This window comes from Centroberyx affinis, unplaced genomic scaffold (genome assembly GCF_046629955.1).
Source record: "Centroberyx affinis isolate AG114_WGS23_722 - 3 ecotype Tasmania unplaced genomic scaffold, CSIRO-AGI_Caff_v1 ptg002349l_1, whole genome shotgun sequence".
Taxonomy (NCBI): Eukaryota; Metazoa; Chordata; class Actinopteri; order Beryciformes; family Berycidae; genus Centroberyx; species Centroberyx affinis.
In genome coordinates, this window is record NW_027280612.1 from 54,186 (window position 1) to 67,010 (window position 12,825).

Sequence of the window (12,825 nt, forward strand, 5' to 3'; positions counted from 1 at the left end):
TCTTCTCACTGGTACTTGGAAGAGCAGTATACTCCCTGGTTTCTAAAATTATTTGTCAGGTTTATAAAACAATTTCAAAATGGCTCAAGATTCATGCTCGTTTCTGGTGGCCCCCCACATGACAAGAGTCTAGCATGTTTTAATAAGCCTTGGCCCCGGCACCAGAGAGCATACTAGACCAGAAAAACTGTCAGAACCCTTGGTATAAGTTGACACCATTTCATACTATCTATCCAATTTATGCAGGATTTATGCCGAGGTGATATGGAGGAAAATGAGTCAGTTCCATTTGAGCTGGGTACAGACAGAGCTTATTACTGTGTGAGAGGCAGAGGGCTGGCCTGGAGCCTGGAGGCCAGCGGTACAGCTGATCACACATATAGACAGTGGAGCCTTAGTTCTCCGTCTCCATGCACCCCCACCCCCACTTCCTGCAACTGTGGGAGCATGCTCAAACACTTCTATACCACTCCCTAAGATTTTACCTACAAACACTCTTCTTTTGCTGTGTCTCTGTATCTATCCATCTTTAGCTTTTGTTGTGCTGTACTATAGTTTACATATATAGTACATGCTATAGAAGAATAGCATATTTCATTTGCTATTCTTCTTTCTCATCCATTCACCTCTTTCCCAATCCATTTCTCCTTAACCCAGTTGTCCATCCTAATTCCTCCACTTGATAACAGACTACAGAAAACACCATATATAATAGAACACAATGCCAATGTAATTTTGTTTTATCTAAAAAGCATGACAAAACCATGACTGCAAATATTTTTAGTATGGGGCCCCAAACTCTCTCTTTCCATAGGAAAAGCAGTTAGTTACAGGCCTAGTTGTTGTTACTGGTTATTTCCACCACTCCCTATCCTTCTCTACCATCTCTCCTCTCTTCCCAATCCCCTCTTCTCTTCCCTTCACTCCCACTCATCTCTCTCTCTCTCTGTCTGAACAATGCCTCTCTGACTGGGACCCAGAATAGCTGATGATGTCACTCGGGAGCTATGTGGCAGCCCTGACTGTGGCCGCTCCCCGCAAAGCATGCTGGGACAGGCAGTCATAGAGAAGAAAAGATGAAAAGCTTTGCTAGCTGCTGCTACTGATGCTACTGCTGGCTTTCCAGATATTTTCAGAAGCTAACTGATCAGAACGGGACTGAATTGTTGAGCATGTGTGAATCTCGCATTGGCACATTAGTCAGTGTTGCTTTTGGTGATCAAATATTTCAAGAAGTGTGAAATGGAGTGTAGGCATGTATGGAGGTGTGCATTAGTGAATGTTAACTTGGCAAAGGTGTTGCTTTGTGGTATGTGTGCAGATGTGTATTGCTTAGTAGTCTGTAGTGTGTATAGTGTGTGTTCAAGTGTTGTACCTTTGCACGGTTGTTGCGCTGCGTGTTGTTGTTGTTCTGGGTGGTCAGTTCGCTGTCCGTGTCTTCGTCGGAGGCTACGCTGTCATAGTCATGCTGGTCATCATCAATGCCCAGGTCCAACGGGTCTGAGAGAAGGAAAAATTTGCTCATTTATTACATTTCTCTCTATATCTCTCTATCGCTCTATCTACACCTGTCCTTCCCTTCCCTGCTCAGATTGATAGACTGCTGAACCAAATTCAGCCAATTTTCATTCTAACTTAATTCAGCGGTGGTCTCTAAATTGGCTTCACATAAGAATCAACCCTAAGACACAGACAGCATAAGCCAAATTTCTCTGCAGATGGAAAAAGTGTCTCAAGGAAAATGTAGTCTCTGCTCTGGCACTTTTACCAAGTGTCAGAAAAGAGAATAAAGCTCCATTCTGAGAGGTGTAATGAAAGTCATGTGTGCAATGGAAGGCCCCAAAAAGGGGAAATGTCAAGGTAGACAACATACGCGACTCTCCCAGTTGTCAATTAGCGACACTTTAAAACATGCAAACCCTACAGCAGGGACAGCAAGACTGCCAGAGAAATATCAGGAAACGTAATGGAGTTCATAGGCCTTGATATCATGCCATTTTCTGATGTGGATTCTGAAGAGTTCTGACCCACAGATACAGAGTAAATACGCACTTTGCCAGGACTTATGTAATTGAACTGTAGCCTACATCAGTTACAGCCTACCAAACAGTACAATGACAGCATGCTGAAAGGAGAGAGCTCCAAGTATGAAGTATGCATCCCTTGGACATGTTGAACCTCAGTATTATGGCAGATATAGCACAAGGGCACAAGGGGAAGTATCATGATTTGACAAATTCCTACTGACAGGTTTTAGCAATATAAACAATTCATTATTCATCAAGATGAAAGTGAAATGCTTGCAAAAACTTTTAATCGTTATAATTTAGTCTGTGTTATCCTGTTAATGCTTGATCGTAACCTCGACCAAAGCAACAATGTGTGTGTGAGATGCTGCAACATCTGGTGCTTTGTGCAGGCTAAAACCTGTTATTTCATATGCTTAAGGCAAAATTATCACAATGTGCTTTGCGCATAATGTGGCATAGCAAGGGTGATTATAACCAGGCTTTCCGTTTCACTTACCCATGCACCTCTTAATTTTTATATTCTCTCATATAAAATTGTTAATGTTATTGCTGCACATTAAAAACATGACTGAACAGGATGACAAATTTAATCGACCGCTCAGGAACAGAGAGTTTTCACCTGCCTTAGTGCATAATCACAAAAAAGCACAGGCCTATTTTCAATCAGTGCAGAATGTTGTTTATTGCATTACAGTATGTAATTGTAACAATCTTGTTTAGTCAAGCGCTTGTTGTCTTGTCAGTGATAGTTCAATTCAATAGATAGTTCAGTTCAATTAACCCTAACCTTATACAAGCCCACCCAAAGGCGGTGGCCTCGTAAAGCACAATTAAATTTCCGAGCCTACACTTGTCACAGCTGCATTCTAAATCTTCAAACAGACAGTTTAAAAATTTTGTGAATTCACTTTGCTATACAGATAAGTATTAGTATCAGTTAGTTCTGCACACAAGCCACTGGCCTGTATTGTCCCCAAGAATTCAAATCGGATCATCTGTGTCTTTTCCACTTTCAAGTCCTCTGTCTATCCACCCATTACTTTCAGTCTATCCATCTTTGCAACCAGGATAAGGGCTCTGGCCTTGTTCTTTCCGCTCCCCTAACTTTGTTCCTCTTTCAAACCCACCATATTTATCCCTCCAGCCTTCCATCCGTCTATCCCTCCATCCCTCCCCTCCCAGTGTCTCACCAGTAGGGCTGCTGAGGCCTTTCCCCTGCTGTCTCCTCTTGGCGTCACTCAGGATGTCGATGATGAGTGTGGCGAACTCCCGAGCGTTGAAACGGGCCAGCTTCTGACGGCCCTGAGAGAGAGAGGGAGGGAGGGCATGAGGCAGAGAAGAGAGAAGGAGAGAGGGGGAGAGAGAGCATCAGAGATGAGAGAGAGAGAGAGAGAGAGAGAGAGAGAGAGAGAGAGAGAGAGAGAGAGAGAACGACAAACAACAAGACAAGCAAGAGTTAAAACTTGAATAATTATTTAAACACATGCACACACTGGCATGTCAAAAATTTAATGAGTTGTGTGGTATACAAATACAATCCAGCCCCTCAGCCACTGGTTCACTGTCTGTGTGACTGCTGTGGTCAACGACCATGTGCTGTGGAAAAACACAGTCATATTGAACACACACTCACAAATACACACAATCACAACTATCCACATATGTACAGATGCACCCGTGCACAAAGGCACACACAAACCAATTGCTGTACCATGCAATTACGCAAGCATGCTGGTGTTTATATAAGAGAATAAAAATGTCAGTTTTCATCCAAGTTCTAATCTCTGTGGAATTACCCTTCTATTCATAGCACATCGCTTTGTTTAAGGAACACAAAAGAGTGTAGAAAGTTCAACTGTACGTGTGTGTTGTGTGTGGTTTCTCGGTTTCCCACCATAAATAGTCAGCAGCTCCACGGCCACAGTGACTCTGCCCAATCAGGGCAGAGCAAACGTGGCGATGGTGGGCGTTTCCTGTGTACGTATGTGTGCGTTAAGGTCAATGTTTACACTAATGAGCCACACAGCAGAGGATAGAACTATGTGAGAGGACATATGGGATTTCTCTCTCACAGAGGGGGAGAGAGAGCGGGAGAGAGAGAGAGAGAGAGAGAGAGGGAGAGAGAGAGAGAGAGAGAACACAGATGGAAGGCATCTTTCCTCTTCTCTCACAGCTGAAGAACATCCCTCGTCTATTTCACACTCATTCTCACACATTCTCAGCTTTCCCCCTTCTTGGTCACACATACAGAACAGCTGGAAAACATCTCTCTGTATCGAAGCGAAGACATCACACAGCTCTATTTGTCTGTCTATTTGTGGACAAGTTCTTTCACCTTTCTCTCTTGTGTCTTGTTGTTGTCTACAGGTTGAAAAAATTCTACAATTTGATAGGGATGTGTATGTGTGTGTGTGTGTGTCCATTTGTATCAGGCTGTGCACATGTGTGTGTGTGTGTGTGTTTACCTGGTTGCGTGTGGCCGAGTACTCGGGATTGACTGGTAGGAAGGGCACTGCGCTGCGTTCCGTTACCAGAGTGCTGTGGTTCTGAGTTGTCAGCCACACTGGAGACACACACACATAGAGGGCACAAAGTAAGTCAGTGTGTGTGTGTTTAAGAAACAAGGTCATCTAAACTGGAACACAGGCAGCCCCACGCCCAGTCCAGCCACCCACACATACACACAGGCCCAGTTACAAAAAAAAAAAAAAACAGTAAAGTAAAAACTGTAATACAAATACAAAAGCTAAATTCCAACTCCTACAATGCACCGCTGTGCTCTGAACCCTCCCCCTCTGTGTGTGGTTGAGTGAGAGTGTGTGTGTGTGTGTGTGTGTGTGTGTGTGTTCTTGCCACTTACCTGGAGTGCTTCTGTCAGAAAGCACAATATGACTGCTACTGCTACTGAGGAAAAGGGAGGGCAGAAAGACAGAAAAAGAGAAGGAGAGACAGAGAGAAGGAGCCAAGGAGGAGGAGGAGAATTCCTGAGGCACTTCCTCACTCAAACACTCTCTCCTCCTCCCTCACTCATGCCATTTGGCCTTCCTCTTTCACATTCATTCTCCTTTTCTCTTCACTTTCTCCTCTCCTTCTCTGATCCCCAAGTCCTTCAAATTCACTCGCTTTTTCCTCTCACTTCTCTCCTCTCTCATTCATTTATTCTGTTTTTTTCTGCTCCTCTCTCTGCTCAAACAGAGTTCAGCACAACAGACAGAATGATTCTTTTGATTACTTGTTCATCTTCCCCTAGCCATCTTCCTCTCTCTCTCAAATCTTCTCGAGTCCAGGTTTATGAGCTGTTTTAGTTTAGCTCTAAACAATGTGTGTGTGTGTGTGTGTGTGTGTGTGTGTGTGTGTCTCGTAGGGTGGTGTTTACTTCAACATCCCTACAGCCAGAGAAAGTTTCCATGTCTGAAAAAGGCAAAAGGCAGAAGAGCAGGTCTACTGTGGTGAGGAGGAGAGAGGGAGAAGGAAGGAGAGGAGGGTCACCTGCATCGTTCTCTCTGCGATCCACCTCATCATAGACGTCCATGGCTAGCTCCTCAAACAGCCGATTGTTCAGCTACACACACACACAGACAAACATATAGAACACAGACATGGTAACAAATGTATATAGACACATCCATACCAAGAGTGCAACAAACACCAGCGTGGAAAACAGAAAGACGTTATAGGTTTGTATAGATAGGTTCATGAGTACAACCTGACGTATCGTCATGAAGTATAGACTCTAAAAACCTCAGAGAGCGTTAACTCAACAGTCACCATCAATTCTATTGCTACAACCTGGGCTACGATTCCCACAATTTCACTCAGCATGTTGTCTCATCTCCAGTCAACCCTCTCATCTTGCCAAGAACTATCGTGGTCCTAGTTTATGAATAAAGTTCCTTCAAATGAAAATAATTGACCAGAAAGACCGTCTTGGAGAGATCAAACAGACTATTTTGGGAGGTATAGCATAATACTAACTAGGGTTGCAAAGGGGTGGAAAATTTCCGGTAAATTTCCGGAAAGTTTCCGGTAAATTTCCATGGGAAGTTAAGATGGGGAATTTTGGAAATATTCCAAATTGGAAACTTTCCATGGGAATTATGGGAATTTATGGGAATTTATGGGAATTAATGGGAATTTATGGGAATTAACGGGAATTAACTGGGAATTGAGGGTAATTTAATGGAAAGGTATCATATCCAAGCATAAATATTTGTTTTGTTATAAGCAGACATCCATCCAAAATAATACAATTAAAACAGATTTATTTGTAAGTAGAACTTTATCAAGTGTTAAATATTTTATTGAACAATCAATTCTTTCATTGAAGAACAAAAACATGAATGTTGAGTTGCATGTAGGGGGCGTGGTCTCAATAGCCCTGCAGTAAGCAGTGTGTTATGTGTGCATGTGATTGAGGAATAGCATAGATATTCAACTGTACTTGCATGATATCTGGTTGTTTTAGTCAGGATTATGCTAAAATATATTTTCCCCAACTATATTTAAGTTCCCTATTAAGAGCATACCTTCAATTTAGTAAATTCCTGGTTTATTCCCGTTTATTCCCATAAATTCCCGTTAATTCCCGTTAATTCCCATAAATTCCCGTTAATTCCCATGGAAATTTTCCAACTTTGAAAATTCCCAGAATTTTGCAACCCTAATACTAACAAACTCTTTCTGCCTGACACTTCTCTATTTTACATAAATATTCCAAGGACACGGGGAAATTTGTTCCATCTATTGTCTGGGCACTGTGACTTTGACCTTGGCAATCCTTACGATTGTCTGTAATATAGGCATTAAAGCTTATTCTGTTGTTGCACTCATTTTAAGTCGTTTTTGATAAGAGCATTAGCTAAATGCCTGAACTGTAATGTAAATGTACAAAGGCCACATTATTAATCCCAGAGTCTGACCCTACTCACCGCTTGGAGCTTCTTCTTGGCGGCCTTGGCCAGTTCTGAGAGGTCCAGACTACAAAACACAGATAACAATAGTCAGTCAGGCACCGCAGACAGACAGTGGAGAGAAGGAAGGGGGAGGGAGGGTGTAAGGGTTGAGGATGGGGAGAGAGAAGAGAGAGGTGAGGAGGTGGGGGAGTGTTCGGCTAGAGAGGGCTGGACAAGGAGAGGGAGGGTTGGGATGCGTTTGGTGTCAGATCAAGAAGGGAACTTAATATGATGATAATTGTCCTTAGGAGCCAAGTTTAACCTGAAAACAATATTCTGTACAGTCCCATGGTGCATTTGTGGCTCTGTAAGCTAAAATTATATCAAAACACATTGTAAATGTGCAAATATCAGCAATAATTAATGTCAGATAAGTTGTGTATTGTGACCTGGCATGTATTTCCAATTATTTACATCCAAGGAAAACATGATTTTTCCTCTGATGTTGACACGAGTAGTCAAAGATAGAGTGGAGGGAGCAGGACCGTAGTAGTTGTGTGAAAATTTGCTACTCATTTGGGAATATTCATATTTCATAGGTTATATTTTCACAATACGCGATACAAGATACTGCTAAACAAACAAAAGATATAATTTGTCTAAAATTAAACTGAGTTTGTAAACCGAGATGAGGTTTGATTACACGGTTATGGAGGAGTGAAGTGTCCAAAGCTTGACTGACTGACATGAATTTTACTCTTGATGAAAACAGCACCATGGGGAAAAAGATAGCACTACACAGGGCTTCATTTGGTTTAAGTAGACTCAATTTCTTTCAAACTCAAATGCATTTGAATTTGTTCCACCGACTAAAATGAAAGTTCTGTGATGTACAACTTTACTCGTAGGCCAGGGATTCTCCCAAGCTCTGTAACACCTCTGATCCCTAGCAGCCTCTAGTGATTTAGATTTTTTTTTCCAACATAACTGTACAGCCCTGTTTTCTAGTGGTAATAGATTTAGGCCTAATATTCTTCCCTCCTAAAACCAGGGAAGGAGAACTAGGTTTATTATGGTATACAGCAGGGAAATCTACAAAAGATCGGGTAGGAGAGAGGGGGGACTGAAATGAAGGAGGAAAATTCCGGAGGAAAAGGGAGAACAAGGAGAGTGAAGATACCTCTGTGTCGGGCACTTAGGACGAGCTCTGGCTCCACCAAGCGCAGCGAAATGGAGAGAACAGAAAACGAGTGAGAAAAAGGAAGAAAGAGAGAGAAAGAGAGGTACAGAGGCCACATCAAAACAGCTTCAAAAAGTTATTATCAAGAGGAACCATTCACTAGAGCAGAACAGAGTGCAACTGGAGTTAGATGGCCACACCAAAAGTAGCATCCACTTCAAATAACAAATAGATTTTGAGGTGTGCTTGGTTTAGCTGCCTTACATGCACACTTGCATGTATACTTTTGGCACCACTTCTTCAACTCAGTTCAGACTTCATAAACCAAGCAAGTATTTCAAAGGAGTTGAGCCAAGTAATACGGAAGCTGATTTATCACAGCCTGACTGTGCACTTTTGGACCTCTCAAATCAACCCTCCAGTTCTGGCTTCACAAATCAAGCACACCTCAAGTATCTAAATCATTGGAGTTAGCTATAATAGCTTAGATCAGCAGTGAAAATAAACAGCAAGCTTTGTTAGAGAAGCCAAAGACCTCCCCCTTCTAAGTCTCTACAGGGAGATATGATGACCTAATGCCATAGTGCCACCTGCTGGTCCAAATACTCAACTGCAACATTGCCAATTCATCCATGCAAAGGAGATGTATACTGAAGAAAATCAAATTCAAGCTGAGTCACAAAAGTATGGCAAGTGAGGCAGCTGCAAAGACATTCAAGTACACCAACACACCCTCCACATTTAACAAAAATCCTTCATGCAAACAAACCACACACCACACACGCAACAACAGCACATCCATAACCAGTATAACACAAACCAATAATCTAATGAGCTGTGCCATGGTCCATACCTGTCTGCCATCTGAGGAATGATATAGTGGCCATTCTTGTGATCTGGAGAGAGACACAGAAATGAGCTTGGGTTAATAAATGAAGAGAAGAAGAATGGGAGAAGGGGGGGGGGGGGGGGGGGGGGGGGCAGAGAAGAGAAGAGAAGAGAAGAGAAGAGAAGAGAAGAGAAGAGAAGAGAAGAGAAGAGAAGAGAAGAAGTGGGTTACCTGGGCGCCGGCCACACAGGTAGAAGGCTAGCCTGTCAGTCAGCTCATACTGACACTCCACCAGCCGCTCTGCTAGCTCCACCTGGCCCGCTTGCCTGGAACACACACACACAAATGAATTCTATGAAATACTTCTGTCTTTCTCGTTTTGTTTTTGATTATATTTTTTCCTGCAGCACCTTTAAAAGGTGCAGTTACAAATAAAATGCATTATTATTATTATTTGCAGATGTATATCTATGTGTGTCTATTGTCATGTACCTAGCGTAGTCCATGGGTGTGCGTCCGTTGATGTCAGGTGCTCCGGGGTCTGCACCGTACACCACTAGCAGCTCAGCCTGCAGGATCTGGCCTGCCTTGGCAGCAACATGGAGCGGAGTAGTGCCTTTCTCCTGGAGGGTCAGATACACACACACACACACACACACAGTCAGGACAAGAAGTCTGTAAGAAGGAGAGGAACTGAACTGTGCGGCTAATTGCTAGATGGAGTGAGTCAGCGAGTAGATGTTGTTCTCTGACCGGGTGGAAGAAGTTGGCCTGAGCGCCGAGGGACAGGAGCCGAAGACACGTCTCTAAACTCCCTGTCCGCACACTGGAGTGGAGTTGCTGAAAGAGAAACAACGGGAGGGACAGCGAGAGAGAGAGAGAGAGGAGGGGAAAAGAGGAGGGAGAGAGAGACAGGGGTGGAAAGATTAAGCATCGGGGAGGAATAAAAGTGGAGAGAGAGAAACAGGCAGAGAATCCCCTTATTAGCCCAGTGGAGCTCCACAGCATTAGAGATCATTATTACATCCTGCTGTGTCATTCACATCATTTCCTGCCAGAGGGTCTTTTCAGTGTGGAAACTGTGTGTGTGTGTGTGTGTGTGTGTGTGTGTGTGTGTGGTGTGTGTGTGTGTGTGTGTGTGTGTGTGTGTGTGTGTGTGTGTGTGTGTGTCTGTGTGTGTGTGTGCGTGCGTGCATTCCAACTATGCACAGGCATGCATGTTGATGTCTGAGGCATTCCCACTCTCCAGCCTGTACAATAAAACTGTGTTTGTGCTTACACTTGCAGCTGTACAGTATGACTCTCTGTACAGGCTAATTAACCTGAACTCATGACCTCTGAACTGTGAAATCCTGAGCCCTCACCTTGCTGAGGTCCTTGGTAGTGACGCCGTCATCATCGCGGCAGGGCAGCTTGTGCACAAAGGCCAGCATCTGGTACTTGGCTCTGATGAACTCTGACTTGGTGGGACTGGACAGTAGGAGGTGGGGGAAATGGATGAAAAAGGGATGGTTAACAGAAATTCAGACCCCAGAAAAAACGGGTTCATCTAGGGATAAAACAACATTTGCCACTACTGGCCAGTTCAATGTGTTGTTTTAGTTTTGCTCTGCACACAGCAATGTCTTTTTTGAAAGACACTTTGCACATACCATTCAAATAACATAACATAACATACGCCATTTGGTGGATTGTTTCATCCAAATCCTACAGTTTTTTAGCATGGGTCCCTGTGGGCCACAGAACCACAAAGCAGACACATATATGCAATGCTATTGTGCAGCTATTGTGAAGGCAGGGTCGTTCTATTCTTGAACACTGCCCATTTTCTGATTGATTAGACAAACATGATTGCCAAGTTCCCGCTGCCAGGAAGTCACCCCCCATGAAGAAGAATGGTATGAGTAACAGTAGAAGTGCATGAATTGTGTACTTTTCTTCAGACAAGTGACTTCAGCTCATAAAAAGTCCACCCACTCTCCTTTCAAATAAAAAAAGACTTGGAGAGATGGAAGGGAGAGACATGCCTGCCAGAGCGTCCTTCCTCGGCACAGCATGAGCAGAGTTCCTCCACATTTTCCATTTCACAATATCACTTCATCCAAACCTTCATTTCTTGACCTTGGCTGAATCTTAAAATTTAGCCAAGTGTTCAACATGATGCAGGCTTATAGTGGCTGGGCAATATGACAAAACTAGGCCAGATTGGAATAACCTATCAAAACATTTTTTGACAAATTGTCAATTTTATTTTCTACAGTTTTACAGACATTGCAGAACATCGTAGGAACCCTTCCTGACGGTGGAGATAGTTGATCTGCAGAATGGACCAGAAATGATGGGTCACCACTGGTTTGCTGCTCGTTTCACAAACACACACACAAGCGTATACATTTTCAGGGGCTTTGCACAATGTGCTTCCGCATTTGTGTAAGTAACTCAAGTTATGCGAGTGAAATGAGCGAGAAATTATCCTGCAGGTCAAATTCCTGATCTCATGGCCCCCCAACGGCCATTTTTCACCCCAAAAAACACTGGGTTGACAAAACTATCCTGTATCTACTTATGCAAATAGCTCTATGGGAGGAGAGCAAGATTAATTAAGAGGACAATCCATAGCTACGGAAAAACTCCTTTGAGGTCAATAAGGTACGACAACTGGGCGCACATCCTCTACACTTCTTAATATACCCCACATCCAAATTCCCATGCAGCTGAGACAAATTAATATCCCCCAGAAAAGATGATAGGGAGGAGGTTTATGATAAAGAGGTGTGCTGTGTATTTTCAGCCTGTAGGTATACTTACTGGACTTTGTCCTGGGGGTTGGGTTTCCTGCGGCCGCTCTGCACCTGAGCAGGGTCCAGGAGACTGTGTTCCCATATGGAGTTGGCTCCGTTACTGGCCAGAGTCTGCACCATCTTACCCAAACACACACACACACACACACGCGCGTTTTTCAGCAGTGGTTCACCACCAAGCAAGAAAATTACCACCATCACAGGTTTTTGTTGTTGTTGTTAGAACTGTTTTTAGAACTGCACCCTGCACTGGAACCACAACTGGATCCAAAACAGGAATGGATGTGGAACCAAAACTAAAATGACCATAGCATAGACACACCTATAGCAGTGGTGTAATGGGCTCCAGCCAAATTCAGCCACTTGCCAACTAGTCTCTTTATTGCGGTGGCATGTCCACCACAGGCATTTTCTCCCCAGGCATTTTCTCCCCATACTCTTATCTTTCTCTTATCTTGATTACATTGGAAAGTGCACACTTTTAAGCACAGCATGAAACATTGTGCGCTATTATTCTGCATAGCATGTGAGGCAGAAAAAGCAAGTACTCAGGAGTATCTATGGTCACATAGCAACACTCCGCTAGCCAACCTGCCTTTTGAATAGACTGAGACAGATAGAGAGATAGAGAGAGGCCGAGAAAAAGATGCACATATATAGATAGAGGCAAAGACAGATGCAGATAGATAGATAGATAGATAGATAGATAGATGAAGAGACAGATGCAGATAAATAGAGGAGGCAGAGACAAATACAGAAGATAGATGATGCAGATAGCGATACAGATAGATACAGATACAGACTTAGAGAAATAGATAAGAGAAACAGACAGACTAAATAGAAATATACTAAATATAAACAGAATTAATGCAGTGGGGAAAACAGTGGGAATGCACATGCAGCCTCAGTGCTATTCTAGTTTTTCTGTACTAGTCCTTACCTGTGGCAGCACTCAGGGCCTCAGGTTTTTACCTTTTTTCTTTCCGGATGTGTCAACCCAGCCATTCCCCCTGAGTTTGGCTTGCCCTCTCCCTGACCCAGCCCATCCCTGCCCCTGTTTCCTTCCCCCCCTCTCTTCTCGCTTCTCAGCCTC

General features: G+C 43.4%; 1 protein-coding gene across 1 annotated transcript in view; it reads right to left on the reverse strand.

Annotated features, from left to right (window-relative positions):
* Nucleotides 1–12,825, reverse strand: part of git1 (G protein-coupled receptor kinase interacting ArfGAP 1) — a 28,858-nt gene that overhangs the window by 10,496 nt on the left and 5,537 nt on the right. The window contains exons 3-14 of the mRNA XM_071533268.1: nt 11,740–11,852; nt 10,296–10,401; nt 9,685–9,771; nt 9,424–9,554; nt 9,163–9,257; nt 8,956–8,998; nt 8,103–8,129; nt 6,959–7,007; nt 5,520–5,592; nt 4,496–4,593; nt 3,221–3,332; nt 1,376–1,500 (exon numbers count right to left, since the gene is read on the reverse strand). Coding sequence (XP_071389369.1) covers nt 1,376–1,500; nt 3,221–3,332; nt 4,496–4,593; nt 5,520–5,592; nt 6,959–7,007; nt 8,103–8,129; nt 8,956–8,998; nt 9,163–9,257; nt 9,424–9,554; nt 9,685–9,771; nt 10,296–10,401; nt 11,740–11,852 — 1,059 coding nt within the window. The remainder of the gene's footprint in view (nt 1–1,375; nt 1,501–3,220; nt 3,333–4,495; nt 4,594–5,519; nt 5,593–6,958; nt 7,008–8,102; nt 8,130–8,955; nt 8,999–9,162; nt 9,258–9,423; nt 9,555–9,684; nt 9,772–10,295; nt 10,402–11,739; nt 11,853–12,825) is intronic.